Genomic DNA, 20,298 nt, shown 5'->3' on the forward strand with positions numbered 1-20,298 from the left:
TCTGCTACACTTCCAATTTGCAGTCATGTTGGTGTTCATGCAAAGAGGCATGGAGGAGATCAGCTATGAGGAAAGATTAGAGGAACTGAATTTATTCTCTCTTGAGAAGAGGAGATTAAGGGGGATATGATCTCCATGTATAATACATAAGGGGGGATATGATCTCCATGTATAATACATAAGGGGGGATATGATCTCCATGTATAATACATAAGGGGGATATGATCTCCATGTATAATACATAAGGGGGATATGATCTCCATGTATAATACATAAGGGGGGATATGATCTCCATGTATAATACATAAGGGGGGATATGATCTCCATGTATAATACATAAGGGGGGGATATGATCTTCATGTATAATACATAAGGGGGATATGATCTCCATGTATAATACATAAGGGGGGATATGATCTCCATGTATAATACATAAGGGGGATATGATCACCATGTATAATACATAAGGGGGGATATGATCTCCATGTATAATACATAAGGGGGGATATAATCTCCATGTATAATACATAAGGGGGGGGGGATATGATCTCCATGTATAATACATAAGGGGGGATATGATCACCAGGTATAATACATAAGCGGGGATATGATTACCATGTATAATATATAAGGGGGGATATGATCTCCATGTATAATACATGAGGGGGGGATATGATCTCCATGTATAATACATAAGGGGGGAAATGATCGCCATGTATAATACATAAGGGGGGATATGATCTCCATGTATAATACATAAGGGGAGGGGGGGGGATATGATCTCCATGTATAATACATAAGGGGGGATATGATCACCATATATAATACATAAGGGGGGATATGATCTCCATGTATAATACATAAGGGGGGGATATGATCTCCATGTATAATACATAAGGGGGGATATGATCACCATGTATAATACATAAGGGGGATATGATCTCCATGTATAATACATAAGGGGGGATATGATCACCATGTATAATACATAAGGGGGATATGATCTCCATGTATAATACATAAGGGGGGGATATGATCTCCATGTATAATACATAAGGGGGGATATGATCTCCATGTATAATACATAAGGGGGATATGATCACCATGTATAATACATAAGGGGGATATGATCACCATGTATAATACATAAGGGGGGATATGATCTCCATGTATAATACATAAGGGGGATATGATCACCACGTATAATACATAAGGGGGGATATGATCTCCATGTATAATACATAAGGGGGGATATGATCTCCATGTATAATACATAAGGGGGATATGATTACAATGTATAATACATAAGGGGGATATGATCTCCATGTATAATACATAAGGGGGATATGATCTCCATGTATAATACATAAGGGGGATATGATCACCATGTATAATACATAAGGGGGGATATGATCTCCATGTATAATACATAAGGGGGATATGATTACCATGTATAATACATAAGGGGGGATATGATCTCCATGTATAATACATAAGGGGGGATATGATCTCCATGTATAATACATAAGGGGGGATATGATCTCCATGTATAATACATAAGGGGGGATATGATCTCCATGTATAATACATAAGGGGGATATGATTACAATGTATAATACATAAGGGGGATATGATTACAATGTATAATACATAAGGGGGGATATGATCTCCATGTATAATACATAAGGGGGGATATGATCTCCATGTATAATACATAAGGGGGGGATATGATCTCCATGTATAATACATAAGGGGGGATATGATCTCCATGTATAATACATAAGGGGGGATATGATCTCCATGTATAATACATAAAGGGGGATATGATCTCCATGTATAATACATAAGGGGGGATATGATCTCCATGTATAATACATAAGGGGGGATATGATCACCATGTATAATACATAAGGGGGGATATGATCTCCATGTATAATACATAAGGGGGGATATGATCTCCATGTATAATACATAAGGGGGGATATGATCTCCATGTATAATACATAAGGGGGGATATGATCTCCATGTATAATACATAAGGGGGGATATGATCTCCATGTATAATACATAAGGGGGATATGATCTCCATGTATAATACATAAGGGGGGATATGATCACCATGTATAATACATAAGGGGGGGGGATATGATCTCCATGTATAATACATAAGGGGGGATATGATCACCAGGTAGAATACATAAGCGGGGATATGATTACCATGTATAATACATAAGGGGGGAAATGATCTCCATGTATAATACGTAAGGGGGGGGGGATATGATCACCATGTATAATACATAAGGGGGGATATGATCTCCATGTATAATACATAAGGGGGATATGATCACCATGTATAATACATAAGGGGGATATGATCACCATGTATAATACATAAGGGGGGGATATGATCTCCATGTATAATACATAAGGGGGATATGATCTCCATGTATAATACATAAGGGGGGATATGATCTCCATGTATAATACATAAGGGGGGATATGATCTCCATGTATAATACATAAGGGGGATATGATCACCATGTATAATACATAAGGGGGGATATGATCTCCATGTATAATACATAAGGGGGGATATGATCTCCATGTATAATACATAAGGGGGATATGATCACCATGTATAATACATAAGGGGGATATGATCTCCATGTATAATACATAAGGGGGATATGATCTCCATGTATAATACATAAGGGGGGATATGATCTCCATGTATAATACATAAGGGGGATATGATCACCATGTATAATACATAAGGGGGGATATGATCTCCATGTATAATACATAAGGGGGATATGATTACCATGTATAATACATAAGGGGGGATATGATCTCCATGTATAATACATAAGGGGGGATATGATCTCCATGTATAATACATAAGGGGGGATATGATCTCCATGTATAATACATAAGGGGGATATGATTACAATGTATAATACATAAGGGGGGATATGATCTCCATGTATAATACATAAGGGGGGGATATGATCTCCATGTATAATACATAAGGGGGGATATGATCTCCATGTATAATACATAAGGGGGGATATGATCTCCATGTATAATACATAAAGGGGGATATGATCTCCATGTATAATACATAAGGGGGGATATGATCTCCATGTATAATACATAAGGGGGGATATGATCACCATGTATAATACATAAGGGGGGATATGATCTCCATGTATAATACATAAGGGGGGATATGATCTCCATGTATAATACATAAGGGGGGATATGATCTCCATGTATAATACATAAGGGGGGATATGATCTCCATGTATAATACATAAGGGGGGATATGATCTCCATGTATAATACATAAGGGGGATATGATCTCCATGTATAATACATAAGGGGGGATATGATCACCATGTATAATACATAAGGGGGGGGGATATGATCTCCATGTATAATACATAAGGGGGGATATGATCTCCATGTATAATACATAAGGGGGATATGATCACCATGTATAATACATAAGGGGGATATGATCTCCATGTATAATACATAAGGGGGATATGATCTCCATGTATAATACATAAGGGGGGATATGATCTCCATGTATAATACATAAGGGGGATATGATCACCATGTATAATACATAAGGGGGGATATGATCTCCATGTATAATACATAAGGGGGATATGATTACCATGTATAATACATAAGGGGGGATATGATCTCCATGTATAATACATAAGGGGGGATATGATCTCCATGTATAATACATAAGGGGGGATATGATCTCCATGTATAATACATAAGGGGGATATGATTACAATGTATAATACATAAGGGGGGATATGATCTCCATGTATAATACATAAGGGGGGATATGATCTCCATGTATAATACATAAGGGGGGGATATGATCTCCATGTATAATACATAAGGGGGGGATATGATCTCCATGTATAATACATAAGGGGGGATATGATCTCCATGTAAAATACATAAGGGGGGATATGATCTCCATGTATAATACATAAAGGGGGATATGATCTCCATGTATAATACATAAGGCGGGATATGATCTCCATGTATAATATATAAGGGGGGGATATGATCACCATGTATAATACATAAGGGGGATATGATCTCCATGTATAATACATAAGGGGGGATATGATCTCCATGTATAATACATAAGGGGCATATGATCTCCATGTATAATACATAAGGGGGGATATGATCACCATGTATAATACATAAGGGGGGGGGGGGATATGATCTCCATGTATAATACATAAGGGGGGATATGATCACCAGGTATAATACATAAGGGGGGATATGATCACCAGGTAGAATACATAAGCGGGGATATGATTACCATGTATAATACATAAGGGGGGAAATGATCTCCATGTATAATACGTAAGGGGGGGGATATGATCACCATGTATAATACATAAGGGGGGATATGATCTCCATGTATAATACATAAGGGGGATATGATCACCATGTATAATACATAAGGGGGGGATATGATCTCCATGTATAATACATAAGGGGGGATATGATCTCCATGTATAATACATAAGGGGGGATATGATCTCCATGTATAATACATAAGGGGGGATATGATCTCCATGTATAATACATAAGGGGGGGATATGATCTCCATGTATAATACATAAGGGGGGGATATGATCACCATGTATAATACATAAGGGGGGATATGATCTCCATGTATAATACATAGGGGGGATATGATCTCCATGTATAATACATAAGGGGGGATATGATCTCCATGTATAATACATAAGGGGGGATATGATCTCCATGTATAATACATAAGGGGGGATATGATCTCCATGTATAATACATAAGGGGGGATATGATCTCCATGTATAATACATAAGGGGGGATATGATCACCATGTATAATACATAAGGGGGGATATGATCACCATGTATAATACATAAGGGGGGATATGATCACCATGTATAATACATAAGGGGGGATATGATCTCCATGTATAATATATAAGGGGGGGATATGATCTCCGTGTATAATACATAAGGGGGGGATATGATCTCCATGTATAATACATAAGGGGGGATATGATCTCCATGTATAATATATAAGGGGGGGATATGATCTCCATGTATAATACATAAGGGGGATATGATCTCCATGTATAATACATAAGGGGGGATATGATCTCCATGTATAATACATAAGGGGGGATATGATCTCCATGTATAATACATAAGGGGGGATATGATCTCCATGTATAATACATAAGGGGGGATATGATCTCCATGTATAAATACATCAGCGGTTCATATAGTGAACTCGGTGTAGAGTTATTCACCATGAGGTCATCATAGAGGACAAGGGGGCGCTCTTTACGTCTGGAGGAAAAGAAATGTAATCTCCAAACACGGAAAGGTTTCTTCACAGTGAGAGCTGTGAAAATGTGGAATAGACTCCCACAAGAGTTGGTTGTGGCCAGCTCAGTGGAATGCTTCAAAAAAGTCCTGGATTATTTCCTAGAAACACAGAATATAACTGGATATAACATTTATAGGTAAAGTAGATCCAGGGAATATCCAATTGCCTCTCTGGGGATCAGGAAGGATTTTTTCCCCTGCAGGAGCAAATTGGATCATGCTTTGCTGGGGGTTTTTTTGCCTTCTTCTGGATCAACTGTGGGTGTAGGATTATAACTTCTTTTTTTTTAAATGGTTGAACTGGATGGACTTTTGTCTTTTTTCAGCCAGACTATGTAAGAATGCAATGCTATGTAAGAAGACATTGGATCACTCATTGTAAAGGGACTGTTACGATAGTGGCAAGTTTTTGCACATTCATTTTTAGTATTTGGTTCACCTTTCAGCACTTTATTCACTGTATATGATTGTATATTTATGAATTATGGATGGCTTTATTATTTATTGGTTGATTTATGTCACTTTGATTGATTTATTCATTAGCGCAACACCAGGTATCTATGTTATTTATGTCACACTGATTGATCTGTTTATTAGCACAACACGAGGTATTTATCAACAAGGAGCATACCCTACTTTTTGACAACGCATGTTTGTTAGAAGGTGTAACGGGGTGCCTTTCAAAATGAAGAACACTGCTTCGCACTAGCGCACTGAACACGCATGTTACCGCAAAAACGTGGTGCAAACCGGCCTTGACACATGTGGCCAGATTTAGCCCAATTCTGCAGAGGACGCAGCTGTCAACATTGTAAAAAACGCTGAAAGTGACGGTGAAGCTGCTACGCCAACCACACAAAGCATTGTCTGACATGACCACAGATCTCTAGATCAGGTGTAGAAGAGAATTGATGAGAAGTACACTGATCTGCGTAGGCTTACCGATAAAAATACCAACCAACAAGGGTCCCAGAGGATCAAAGAGAATGTTTTATTTTATTTTTGTGGTTTTTTTGTTTTTTTTAAATATTTTCAGTTTTTTAACCGCTTGCCCGCCTCCCTATAGTAGAAGTACTGCTACAGGGTGGCAGGGCGGCACAAAATCACGTATATATACACACGTGATCTGCACTTCTGGGTAGGGGGTGAGAACGCGCCACCCTACTCACGCCGCCATTGGCGGCTACGGATGTCAATCACCGGGTCCCGGGGGGAGATTCCCCGCCGGCAACTAGCTATCGGAGAAAGCTGATGGGAGAAATACCTCAGGTCTCTCTTGCCAGCAAGGACATGCTGCTTTGTATTTCTCTGCACAGCGTGTCTCCCTAGTAAAAACACACACAGCACACAGTTAACCCTTTGATCACCCCAGATCAGGGGCGGACTGACCATTTGGAAACTCGGCACTGCCCGAGGGCACGGGGTCAGTAGGGGGCCCCATGAGATGCCCCTGGTACCTTTTTCATAGGCTTTTTTGAGTTTGGGCAAGGACACAGGGGCCCCATGAGTTGTCAGTCCGCCCCTGCCCCAGATGTTAACCCCTTCCTGCCCAGTGCCATTAGTACAGTGTCAGTGCTTTTTATTAGTACTGATCACTGTATGAGTGTCATTAGGATATCAGCAGCAGTTAGTCAGTTCCCCCTCAGTTCCGCTGTAAGTCGCTGATCGCCGCCAAGAAAAAAAAAAAATTCCAGTATACATACCGCCATTTGTAGACGCTATCACTTTCACGTAATCCAATTAATATATACTTATTGGGATTTTTTTTTTCTTAGTAGACACGTAGTAGAATACATTTTGGCCTAAATTTATCAAGTTGATTTTTTTTACTGGATATACTTTACAACAAAAAGTCAAAAATATTGTTTTTTTATTTCAAAATTCTCGGATTATTTATTTAAGGTACTTATATAGCGCCGTCAATTTACGCAGCGCTTTAAATATATATATTATACATAACCCTCAAGGGGCGTACGATCTAAGGTCCCTAACTCACATTCATATACAAGGGCCAATTTAGACAGGATCCAATTAACCTACCAGCATGTCTTTGGAGTGTGGAAGGAAATCGGAGTACCCGGAGGAAACCCACGCAGGCACAGGGAGAACATGCAAACTCCAGGCAGGAGGTGCCGTGGTTGGGATTCAAACCAACAACCCGAGTACTGCCAGGCAGAAGTGCTAACCATTTAGTCACTTTTTTTGTTTATAGCGCAAAAAATAAAAACCGCAGAGGTGATAAAATACCACCGAAAGAAAGTTCTACTTGTTGGGAAAAGAAGACAAATTTCATTTGGGTGCAGCATTGCATGATCGCGCAATTGTCAAAGTATCGCAAAAAACAGCCTGGCCAGGAAGGGGGGGGGGGAAATCCTCTGGAGGGCAAGGGGTTAAAACAGACAAGTGAAAGAAAAGTAAATATTTGTAAATATGAATGTATTTGTAAAGTAAACACATTGTATCAATACGAGGAGCGTTCACCCAACTCCTGATGAAGTGATGACACACAAAGAGCTCTCTGCCATCGCCCCCTATGAGGATTCATCACTGATCCGGGGTACACCAACTCTCTCCTTTTCACAGGCTACGGCCCGTATAATAAATAAATGCAGACCTATCCATCCTGCCATATACATTCACTCTTTGCAAATGCTGGAAAATCAAGTTATTAGGCAATTTTTTTTAGACTGTTCATTATTATGGGCAGCACAGTGGCTTAGTGGTTAGCACATCTGCCTTGCAGTAAATGGGTCATGGGTTCAATTCCCGACCATGGCACCTCCTACATGGAGTTTGGATGTTCTCCCTGTGCTTGCGTGGGTTTCCTCCAGGTGCTCCGGTTTCCTCCCACACTCCAAAGACATGCTGGTAGGTTAATTGGATCCTGTCTAAATTGTCCCTAGTATGTGTATGTATGAATGTGAGTTAGGGACCTTAGATTGTACGCCCCTTGAGGGTTAGGGACTGATGTGAATGTTCAATATATATGTAAAGTGCTGCGTAAATTGACAGCCCTATATAAGTACCTGAAATAAATAAATAAATTAATACAGAATGGAGGGAATCAGGAAAATTCCACATTATGGCCACTAGATGGAAATAAATATTTAGGCGTCATGCACACTGCACGTTAAAAATGCTGTTTTTAGGGAGTCTGGTGTTTGGGTTTTTTTGGGGGATTTTCTTTTATTTTCAGTTAAGTTCACTAAACACCCCTCCATGTCGGCCTATGGGGGGTGATTTACCAAAAACTGGAGGGTGCAAAATCTGGTGCACCTCTGCATAGGAACCAATCAGCTTCCAGGACTTGTTGCCAAAGTTTCATTGAACAAACTGAAGTTGGACGCTGATTGGCTCCTATGCAGAGATGCACCACATTCTGAGTGCTCCAGTTTCTGTAAATCTCCCGCAATGTGTCTGTGCACACAGAGGGTTAACAGCAGAAAAACTCATTTAAACGCGTGGTAGCATTTAGCCCGGGTTCACACTGATGGGGTGCGGAATTTGCAGCGTTTTCAGTGCGAATTCCGCACCGCATCAGAATTGCACCCCATTCATGCGAACCGCTGCGGGTGTGAATGTTAAGTTAACAACACCCAGAAATCGGTCTGCAAAACGCGGTGTGATGTGCAGAATCGGATCACATAGGTGTGAATATCCATGCGATCCGATTCTAGTGCGGACCAAAAAAGTGTCCTGCATGTTTTTGGTGCGGTGCGAATAGAGCCATGCAAAATGTACGGTTCCAAATGCACCGCACACAAATCACATGTGATTTGTACACGAATGTGGCGCGGTTCCTGTGCGAATCACATGCGATTGACCGCACCACATGTATGTGAACCCAGGGTAAGTGCGTTTGTCCAGATTAACCTCTTGCCGTCCGCCTGCTGTTTATAAACGGCAGGGCGGTGGCACTCCAGGGGCGGGTTGCCATTCATAAACGGCACCCGCCTTTTCTAGCTGATGAGCACCGTGATCCGGTGCCCGCTGTGTCCTCCGGATCGATCTGTACGAGGTCCCGATCATGTGATAACTGATAGGCCAATCAGTGATCACATGCAAAGTAGTAAGCAAGACATCATTGCTTACTACGTGTGAAATCTGTGAATGATCACAGAGGTCACATGGTACAAGGCTAATCACAACAGCCTTGTACCATGTGACAAGGTGTGACCAATCACAGCTCACTCAGTATTTCTCAATGGCTGCAAAAATGCAGACAGAGAGAAAGAGAAATGATTGCTTTTACATCCTATATGGGTGTAAAAGCAATCACTTTAAAAAAATAAAATAAAAAAAAAAATAAAAAAAAAATCTTCATCACCCCCGCAAGTAGTACAGTATCACCTTGGTGATACTGTACTGCTAGGGTGACAGTATGTAAAAAAAAAAAAAAAAAAAACCCATAAAAAATAATATAAAAAAATAAAATAAAAATATAAAAAAAAGTTTAAAAATTATAATTTTTGGTTATAAACTAATTTGGCTTATTTTTTTTTTTTACTAAAAATATAACGGAATAAATTTTGGTCAATATTTATGATGAAAGATTTATTTGCAAAATTTTAAAAGAAAAACACTTTTTTTAAAATTTTTTGGACATTTTCATTTACATAGCAAAAAAAATAAAAATCCCAGTGGTGAATAAATACCACCAAAATAAAGCTTTATCTGTTTAAAAAAAATGGTAAAAAATTCATATGGGTACAGTATTGCATGACCGCGCAATTGTCATTCAAAGTGTGATAGCGCTGAAAGCTGAAAATTGCCCTGGACAGGAAGGGGGTAAAAGTGTCCGGACTGGAAGTGGTTAAGTACTTCAATACCGGACACTTTCACCCCCTTCCTGCCCAGGGCAATTTTCAGCTTTCAGTTCTGTCACATTTTGAAGGACAATTGCGCGGTCATGCAACAATGTACCCAAACTAACCTTTGATCATCTTGTTCACACAGACAGAGCTTTCTTTGGGTGGTATTTAATCACCGCTTCGGTTTTTATTTTTTGCTAAATAAATGAAAAAAAGACAGACAAACTTCTGAAGAAAAGTTTCTTTCAAAAAAGTTTGTAAAATTAATAATTGTTGCACATAAATTTAGGACAAAATGTATTCTGCTCCATTTCTTTGGTAAAAAGAACCCAAATCAGTGTATATTATTTAGTCTGTAGGAAAGTTACAGAGCTCATAAACTATGGGATATATCTTAAAATCGATCAATCCTGATGTACTGACAGCCGATCTTATTTCCTGAGGCCCAAAAATGTCAGAACAGTACAGCTAACCCCCAGATGACCCCTTTTTTGGAAAGCAGACTCCAAGATATTTATTAAAAGGCATGGCGAGTTTTTCTGAAGTTGTAATTTTTTGTCATCATTTTTTTGGAAAATAAATAATAAGGAAAAAAAAAAAAAAAAAAAAAAAAAAAAAAAAAATCGCAATTTTTTATTTTTACAGACTGCCACCAGTGCAGTACAGCATCAGCATATGACTGATGTGTTGTTGGTGATCAGGAAGACAAACTGGTGACAGTATGAAAAAAAAATACTTTTTTTTTCAATTTTGTTTTATTACATTTTTTCTTTTTTTACGGTTTTTTTTTTATAACACACACACTGTGACCAGAGCAATATAATGTTACCATCGGGGGTGGACTGACCATTTGGAAACTTGGCCACTGCCCGAGGGCCCGGGGTCAGTAGGGGGCCCCATGAGATGCCCCTGGTACCTTTTTCATAGGCTTTTTTGAGTTTGGGGAAGGACACAGGGGCCCCATGATCCCCTATTGCCCGGGGGCCCCATGAGTTGTCAGTCCACCCCTGGTTACCAAAGTAAAATTCTACTAGTCTGGGGAAGTGATCATTATTTTTTTTAAACACATGGTTGCTTATAGCAATAAATTTCATCGCTATAAGCAAGCTTTCTTCTGACTGAAATAGATTGTTCGTTTTATTGTGATTAGCTGTAATTGGTCACAGCTAATCACATGACACAGATGGGCTGTACCATGTGATCACAGCTAGCAAAACATTTGCATACAATGGATGGCATGAAAGGAAGCCATCCATTGTTTACAATTGTCATGTGACCTGCTGTGATTGGTCACAGCGGTCAGATGGTACCAGCAACGGGTAAGGTACACAGCAGGGGTGGACTGACAACTCATGGGGCCCCTGGGCAATAGGGGATCATGGGGCACCTGTATCCTCACCCAAACTCAAACCACACCCAAAAAAACCTATGAAAAAGGTATCAGGGGCATCTCATGGGGCCCCCTATTGACCCCGGGCCCTCGGGCAGTGCCCGAGTTCCCAAATGGTCAGTCCGCCCCTGGTACACAGATCAGTCATCGGACGCGTCTGATGGACACAGCGAATGGTGGATCTTGCCACAGTGCAGCCCTGCGGGTGTGCGAGTTGGCGATCTGGGAGGACGTTATATGATGTCCACCCGGATCAACGAAAGTCCTACTCGGCTGTCATTTTCCCATAGGCTGGGCCAGGAGCGGACTGACAACTCATGGGGCCCCCGGGCAATAGGGGATCATGGGGCCCCTGTGTCCTTGCCCACACTCAAAGCTCACCCAAAAAAAGCCTATTAAAAGGTACCAGGGGCATCTCATGGGGCCCCCTACTGACCCCGGGCCCTCGGGCAGCGCCCGAGTGCTCGAATGGTCAGTCCGCCTCTGGGCTGGACAGGAATTGGTTAAATTACAAAGCCCAATAAAAGAAAAAACATTGTTCTTGATGTCTTGCTTTTTCGACCCGTTCTTGGAGCTGAGGCGTGGATTAGGAAAATGTCATTGGCTAGCCTGCATCAGCTTTAGTTTCTTAGATATGGTGGAAATTTATATAACTTTTTAGGCAGTTTTTGATCTTGCTGACCAACTTGATCTCCCGTTACCTAGTTTGTGGTTTTGCGCACAGGTTAGCAGATATACTGTTTACGTACTTCCAACTTTAACCGCTTCCGCGCCGCCCTATGGCAGAAATACTGCTACAGGGTGGCACGGCTGTGTAAAATCACGTATATATACATGATTTTGCATTTCTGGGTGGGGGCGCGATGGCCCTGGCTATCGATCACTGGGTCCCAGGCCGGTGATTCCCCGTCGGCACTCACCGAGTATCACTGACAGGCGGGGCAGACTGACAACTCATGGGGCCCCCGGGCAATAGGGGATCATGGGGCCCCTATATCCTTGTCCACACTCAAACCACACCCAAAAAAGCCTATGAAAAGGTACCAGGGGCATCTCATGGGGCCCCCTACTGACCCCGGGACTTCCGGCAGTGCCCAAGTTCCCCAATGGTCAGTCCGCCCCTGATGACAGGGGAGAGACCTGTGTGTACACAATACAGCTGTCAGCTCCTGCACACTGCTTTGTATGGCTCTGCCATACAAAGCAGTGTGCTTACAGTGTAAAGCACTCACACAACCCACAGAAAAAACACACAGTTAACCCTTTGATCACCCCTCATGTTAACCCCTTCCTCCCAGTGCCATTAGTACAGTGTCAGTGCTGTTTATTAGCACTGATCACTGTATTGTGTCACTGGGGATATCAGTGACACCAAGTCAGTTTCCCCCCAGTGTCAGAATGCCCGCCGCCATTAATAGTGAAAAAAAAAAAAAGAAATTTAAAAATCCCATTATAACTATTGCGCAAACCAATTAATTTACACGTATTGAGATGTTTTTCAACAAACACATGTGACAGAATACATTTTGGTGTAAATTTCTGAAGATATTTGATTTTTTTTTTTTTTTTTTTTTTTACTGGACACAATAAAATAGCAAAATGTCAAAAATATGTTTTTTTTTTTATTTCTCAAATTTTTTTTTTTTTTATAGCGCAAAAAAAAAAACCGCACATGCGATCAAAAAATCAACGAAAGAAAGCTTGTGGGAAAAAAAAAAGGACATCAATTTTATTTGGGTGCAGCGTTGCATGACCGCGCAATTATCAGTTAAAGTAACGCAGCGCCGTAATGCACAAGATGGCCTGGTCAGGAATGGGGGGGATCCTCAGGAGCAGGGGCGGACTGACCATTTGGAAACTCGGACACTGCCCGAGGGCCCGGGGTCAGTAGGGGGCCCCCATGAGATGCCCCTGGTACCTTTTTCATAGGCTTTTTTGAGTTTGGGCAAGGACACAGGGGCCCCATGATCCCCTATTGCCCGGGGGCCCCATGAGTTGTCAGTCCGCCCCTGCTCAGGAGGGTAAGGGGTGAAATAAAAACACAACATTAAAATATCCTGATTTTTGATGGGCAACCAGAGTGAGGAGTGGTATGCGGCATTCATGCTGGATCTCAAACACCAGATCTGATGGGGGGGGGGGGGGGGACTGGTTCCCTTTTTAGGATCGGAGGGACAAATATACCCAGGAGCGGGTCTAACAATAGAGGTAGGCCTCTGGTATTATTCTGGCCAGTGAAATGAACTTGCACCCAAACACATTCACACACATCAAGCGTTCTTTCTGCCGCCACACTGCTGCCAGGAGGAAGGGCATTTCGGAGAGCTGAGCGAACACCCTGTGTGCATGAACTACCTATGATCATCATCACCATCTAGTGGCCACAATGCAGTATTATCCTGATTGCAGAAGTCCTAATGCAGTATTATCCTCTATTTTGTATGAATGAATAACTTTCCACCTGAAGAGAAAATAGCCCGATAACATTCCATTTTGTCCCCCAATTTTCACAGAACGAATGTAGATGCAGTTTCATAGGGCAAATAGTGCTGAAATTTATTTATATTTTTTTAAACACCTTAGCTTGTGTGTGTTGTTTGTCATTTAAGATTTTTTTGCATCTATATTTTGGAAATAAAAAAAATAATTATCATATATTATATAATGATACTTTTATAAATACTGTATACACAGTATACGATGTGAATGTACAATAAATACACCATATTACCAAACGTCAATCATGTGATTCAGGTGTTCCAATCACCTCCTTGGCCACAGGTGTATAAAATCATCACCTAGACATGCAGACTGCTTCTACAAACATTTGTGAAAGAATGGGTCGCTCTCAGGAGCTCAGTGACTCCAAGCGTGGTACCGTGATAGGTTGCCGCCTGTGCCGTAAGTCCAAGTCTCCCCGGCCCCTGCATTCACGATATCCGCTCTCCCCGGACCCTGCATTCACTATATCCGGTCTCCCCGAACCCTGCATTCACTATATCCGGTCTCCCCGGATCCTGCATTCACTATATCCGGTCTCCCAGGACCCTGCATTCACTATATCCGGTCTCCCCGGACCCTGCATTCACTATATCCGGTCTCCCCGGACCCTGCATTCACTATATCTGGTCTCCCCGGACCCTGCATTCACTATATCTGGTCTCCCCGGACCCTGCATTCACTATATCTGCTCTCCCCGGACCCTGCATTCACTATATCTGCTCTCCCCGGACCCTGCATTCACTATATCTGCTCTCCCCGGACCCTGCATTCACTATATCTGCTCTCCCCGGACCCTGCATTCACTATATCTGGTCTCCCCGGACCCTGCATTCACTATATCTGCTCTCCCCGGACCCTGCATTCACTATATCTGGTCTCCCCAGACCCTGCACTCACTATATCTGGTCTCCCCAGACCCTGCATTCACTATATCCGGTCTCCCCGGACCCTGCATTCACTATATCCGGTCTCCCAGGACCCTGCATTCACTATATCCGCTCTCCCCGGAACCGGCATTCACTATATCTGATCTCCCCGGACCCTGCATTCACTATATCTGGTCTCCCAGGACCCTGCATTCCCTATATCTGGTCTCCCCGGACCCTGCATTCACTATATCTGGTCTCCCCGGACCCTGCATTCACTATATCTGGTCTCCCCGGACCCTGCATTCACTATATCTGGTCTCCCCAGACCCTGCATTCACTATATCTGGTCTTCCTGGACCCTGCATTCACTATATCTGGTCTTCCTGGACCCTGCATTCACTATATCTGGTCTCCCACAGTACACACAACATGGAAATGCAATTATTTTAGTAAATATAAACTGCTAAATCCCTTTTCTCATTAGCAGTATAGAGCAGTCTTGTGACTTCTATCAGTGTCCAGCAGAGCACTGGTTATAACTTGTAGGAGGAGTTTTCATTCTGCTCTAGGAGGATGCAGAACCCCTGACCTCTGTCTGGACAGTGCTGATTGGCCCTGTGCTGATCACATGTTCCCTCCCAAGAGAAAAAAAAATTCTCTAGCAATACACAGCAAACTGAGCATGTGCAGCTTGCCCCCAAGGATCTGCATTATCAGCAGCTAGATTGGGGAAGCAGGGGAGGATCAGAGAAGACAGGATCAAACAGCCTTTTTACACAATGCAGAGGACTAACCCCTTAGGTTCCACAGTGAGTATAACAAGCATGCTTTACTGCAGATACAGACTGATTGTACTGTTGTGGGTTTAGTAACACTTTAAATAATAAAAATAATAATATACACTGAATATATTTTGCTTTTTTTAGTATTACACACATACTGTATATTCTCTCTCTTCGCACAGAGACGGTTCATGAGCGGTGAATTGTGTGGGTTGGTGTCAGCTATTGGTGTCCTCACCTTTTATAGATTGTATGATGCACACAATTATTTATGTTGTATGTGTATTGGCGAGGTATACGGTATACTGACCGGGGGCGGGGTCACCCAGGGCTCTATGTGACATCCCTGATGGGTCACATTTTATAGGGACTGGTGTGTTGATTGTTCTTTTTTAAGTTTTTAATCTGTAGGTGATGTCAGTGGGGTGTTGGACAGTCCTATACAGTCATGCAATTTTTTTTTTGTTTATATATACAAGTTTATTGTGGTGGGGTTTTCTATTGATCTGGAAACACAGGGCGCCCTCTTCTGTTCATTACATAAACTCTGCTTCATGCAGCTCAAGGGTTGTGCTTTACTGCACCGACGCAGAAGTGCTGTGCTGGGGGTCAGCTGACTCACTGGTGTCAATGTACTGCCAATGTCCGGGGAGCTGATAGAGGAGTCGCAGACACAGCTCCCCTAGTGGTGACTCTGCAAACCTCCACATCCGATACAATGAGGAGTCGCAGGCACAGCTCCCCTAGTGGTGACTCTGCAAACCTCCACATCTGATACAATGAGTAACAGACACAGCTCCCCTAGTGGTGACTCTGCAAACCTCCACATCCGATACATGAGGAGGCATCATAGACACAGCTCCCCTAGTGGTGACTCTGCAAACCTCCACATCCGATACATGAGGAGGCATCATAGACACAGCTCCCCTAGTGGTGACTCTGCCAACCTCCACATCCGATACATGAGGAGGCATCATAGACACAGCTCCCCTAGTGGTGACTCTGCAAACCTCCACATCTGATACAATGAGGAGTCACAGACACAGCTCCCCTAGTGGTTACTCTGCAACCTCCATATCAGATACATAAGGAGTCACAGACAGCTCCCCTAGTGGTTACTTTGCAACCTCCACATCTGATACATGAGGAGTAACAGACACAGCTCCCCTAGTAGTGACTCTGCAACCTCCATATCTGATACATGAGGAGTCGCAGACACAGCTCCCCTAGTGGTGACTCTGCAACCTCCATATCTGATACATGAGGAGTCGCAGACACAGCTCCCCTAGTGGTGACTCTGCAACCTCCATATCTGATACAATGAGGAGTCACAGACATCCAGGAATGTGTGTACAGGGCCCCTCCCCCCCAGCCAAGCATGTGTACAGGGCCCCTCCCCCAGCCAGGCACATGTGTACAGGGCTCCTCTCCTCAGTCAGACACGTGTACAGGGCCACTCCCCCCCAGCTAGACATGTACAAGGCCCCTCCCACCAGCCAGGCACATGTGTACAGGGCCCCTCCCACCAGCCAGGCACATGTGTACAGGGCCCCTCCCACCAGCCAGGCACATGTGTACAGGGCCCCTCCCACCAACTAGGCACATGTGTACAGGGTCCCTCCCACCAGCAAGGCACATGTGTACAGGGCCCCTCCCACCAGCAAGGCACATGTGTACAGGGCCCCTCCCCCCAGTCAGGCACATGTGTACAGGGCCCCTCCCCCCAGACACGTGTACGGGGCCCCTCCCACCAGCCAGGCACATGTGTACGGGGCCCCTCCCCCCCAGTCTGACAGGTGTACAGGGCCCCTCCCCCCAGTCAGGCACATGTGTACGGGGCCCCTCCCCCCCAGTCAGGCACATGTGTACAGGGCCCCTCCCACCAGCCAGGCACATGTGTACAGGGCCCCTCCCCCCCAGTCTGACACATGTGTACAGGGCCCCTCCCCCCAGTCTGACACATGTGTACAGGGGCCCTCCCCCCAGTCTGACACATGTGTACAGGGCCCCTCCCCCCCAGTCTGACACATGTGTACAGGGCCCCTCCCCCCAGTCTGACACATGTGTACAGGGCCCCTCCCCCCCAGTCAGGCACATGTGTACAGGGCCCCTCCCCCCCAGTCAGGCACATGTGTACAGGGTCCCTCCCACCAGTCAGGCACATGTGTACAGGGTCCCTCCCACCAGCCAGGCACATGTGTACAGGGCCCCTCCCCCCAGTCAGGCACATGTGTACAAGGCCCCTCCCCCCCAGTCAGGCACATGTGTACAGGGCCCCTCCCCCCCAGTCAGGCACATGTGTACAGGGTCCCTCCCACCAGCCAGGAACATGTGTACAGGGCCCCTCCCCCCCAGTCAGGCACATGTGTACAGGGCCCCTCCCCCCAGTCTGACACATGTGTACAGGGCCCCTCCCCACCAGTCTGACACATGTGTACAGGGCCCCTCCCCCCCAGTCAGGCACATGTGTACAGGGCCCCTCCCCCCCAGTCAGGCACATGTGTACAGGGTCCCTCCCACCAGTCAGGCACATGTGTACAGGGCCCCTCCCCACCAGTCAGGCACATGTGTACAGGGCCCCTCCCACCAGCCAGGCACATGTGTACAGGGCCCCTCCCCCCCAGTCAGGCACATGTGTACAGGGCCCCTCCCACCAGCCAGGCACATGTGTACAGGGCCCCTCCCCCCCAGTCAGGCACATGTGTACAGGGCCCCTCCTCTGCACCTCCATAACTCAGCATAAAGCCCCTCCCCTTCAGAGCACAAAGCTCCTCCCCCCCACACAGCCCCGCACAGGAGGACCGCTGAGACCCGCTCACCTTGTTCGGTCTGTCCCCGGATCCTGGTAACGAATATCAGGAGTACAGCCAGGAGAACAGCCGCTACAACGTACAGCACCGGGTCCATTGTTACACGTCACGGTACCAGGCCCCGCCCCCGCAGCCGGTACATCGGGCTCAGGCAAGTTGGAACGTACCACCTATCGCAGAGGGGAGCCCAAGATAGGCCCGGGGCCACGCAATGTATTTTCGCTCCATCTTCTACGTTTATTTCGCACACATAGGATGGAATGAATCTGACGTCATATACAGTACGCTTCAAGGGGTGATTTTATTTAAAAACGAACGTGAAATACTTTCAGTGCTCTCCCCCCATCCCTGCGATGGATTTGACAGACTTCCCTGTTTCAATATTGTGGTTTTGAACACTTTACTCACCAGAAACAACATCGGGAGGGAGAAATAGACTCCAGTGACTTTGGTTGTCATTGTAGCCCGCAGGGTTTTTTTTACATTTGGGAAATTAGCTGCACCACTGTAGCCAACCCCCCAAAATGAAATTTGCTGACAGGACACCCAAAATTTACAAACAGCACTAATTTTTTTTACTGACATTTCAAAAAAGTACACAAAATGGCTGTTTTAAGAGCAAAACAGTGCAAATATCAATATTTAGTCTACAAATATGTAGCCAGTGCTATTATTATTTATTTATTATTTATTTCAGGTACTTATATAGCGCCATCAATTTACGCAGCACTTTACATATATATTGTACATTCACATCAGTCCCTGACCCTCAAGGGGTGTACAATCTAAGGTCCCTAACTCACATTCATACATACACATACTAGGGACAATTTAGACAGGAGCCAATTAACCTACCAGCATGTCTTTGGAGTGTGGGAGGAAACCGGAGTACACGGAGGAAACCCACGCAGGCACAGGGAGAACATGCAAACTCCAGGCAGGTGGTGCTGTGGTTGGGATTTGAACCAACAACCCGAGTACTGCCAGGCAGAAGTGCTAACCATTTAGCCGCTGTGCCGCCCAATATGTTTAAGTTATAACAAAATCAAAAACAATATTTTTCCATTTACATGAAGGTCAGGTTACTATGATCCAGTCCAGAGTTCACCCTTATATCACAGTCTGAAGGATCCCCCCTTACGGTGGAACTGTGATGTAAAGGGGAACGATGCAGACCATAATGTAAGGGGGAATTCTAATTCAGGATAGTGGGGGAGGGGTGAGCCCTGCCAAGTGTTTAGTGCCTTCTGGGGGGATTCACCTGACTTCCTGCTCCAGTGACCACACAGGAAGTAAGACGTAATCTCCCAGTGACTCCTCCCCATTCCATCCGAGAGAAAGAAAAACATTATTTTTTGTCCCACGTCAAAGGATCGCTCCGCCCAAAACTGGGACTGCACAGGGCCATGGATGATGGAGAATGTGATCCTGACCCACGGGGAGAGCTCCGCACCCAGATATAGAGGATAATTATGAGGAGGGGCCACACTGCATGATGGGTTTAGAGTGGTGAGAAGACCCCCTCCCACCAGCCAGGCACATGTGTACAAGGCCCCTCCCACCAGCCAGGCACATGTGTACAGGGCCCCTCCCACCAGCCAGGCACATGTGTACAGGGCCCCTCCTCTGCACCTCCATAACACAGCACAAAGTCCCTCCTCTGCAGAGCACAAAGCCCCTCCTGTTTCACAGCACAGAGCCCTTCCCC

The 20,298-nt window shown here is 44.3% G+C and overlaps 1 protein-coding gene across 1 annotated transcript in view; it reads right to left on the reverse strand.

The window, feature by feature from the left end:
• The window catches only part of DDRGK1 (DDRGK domain containing 1), a 137,123-nt gene extending 118,367 nt beyond the window's left edge, over nt 1-18,756 (reverse strand). The window contains exon 1 of the mRNA XM_089691170.1: nt 18,600-18,756. Coding sequence (XP_089547296.1) covers nt 18,600-18,687 — 88 coding nt within the window. The 5' untranslated portion in view covers nt 18,688-18,756. The remainder of the gene's footprint in view (nt 1-18,599) is intronic.
• Nucleotides 18,757-20,298: the final 1,542 nt, after the last annotated feature.

The sequence above is a fragment of the Staurois parvus genome, unplaced genomic scaffold (assembly GCF_062004578.1).
Source record: "Staurois parvus isolate SC_StPar_1 unplaced genomic scaffold, SC_StPar_1.0 ptg000552l, whole genome shotgun sequence".
NCBI classification, from domain to species: domain Eukaryota; kingdom Metazoa; phylum Chordata; class Amphibia; order Anura; family Ranidae; genus Staurois; species Staurois parvus.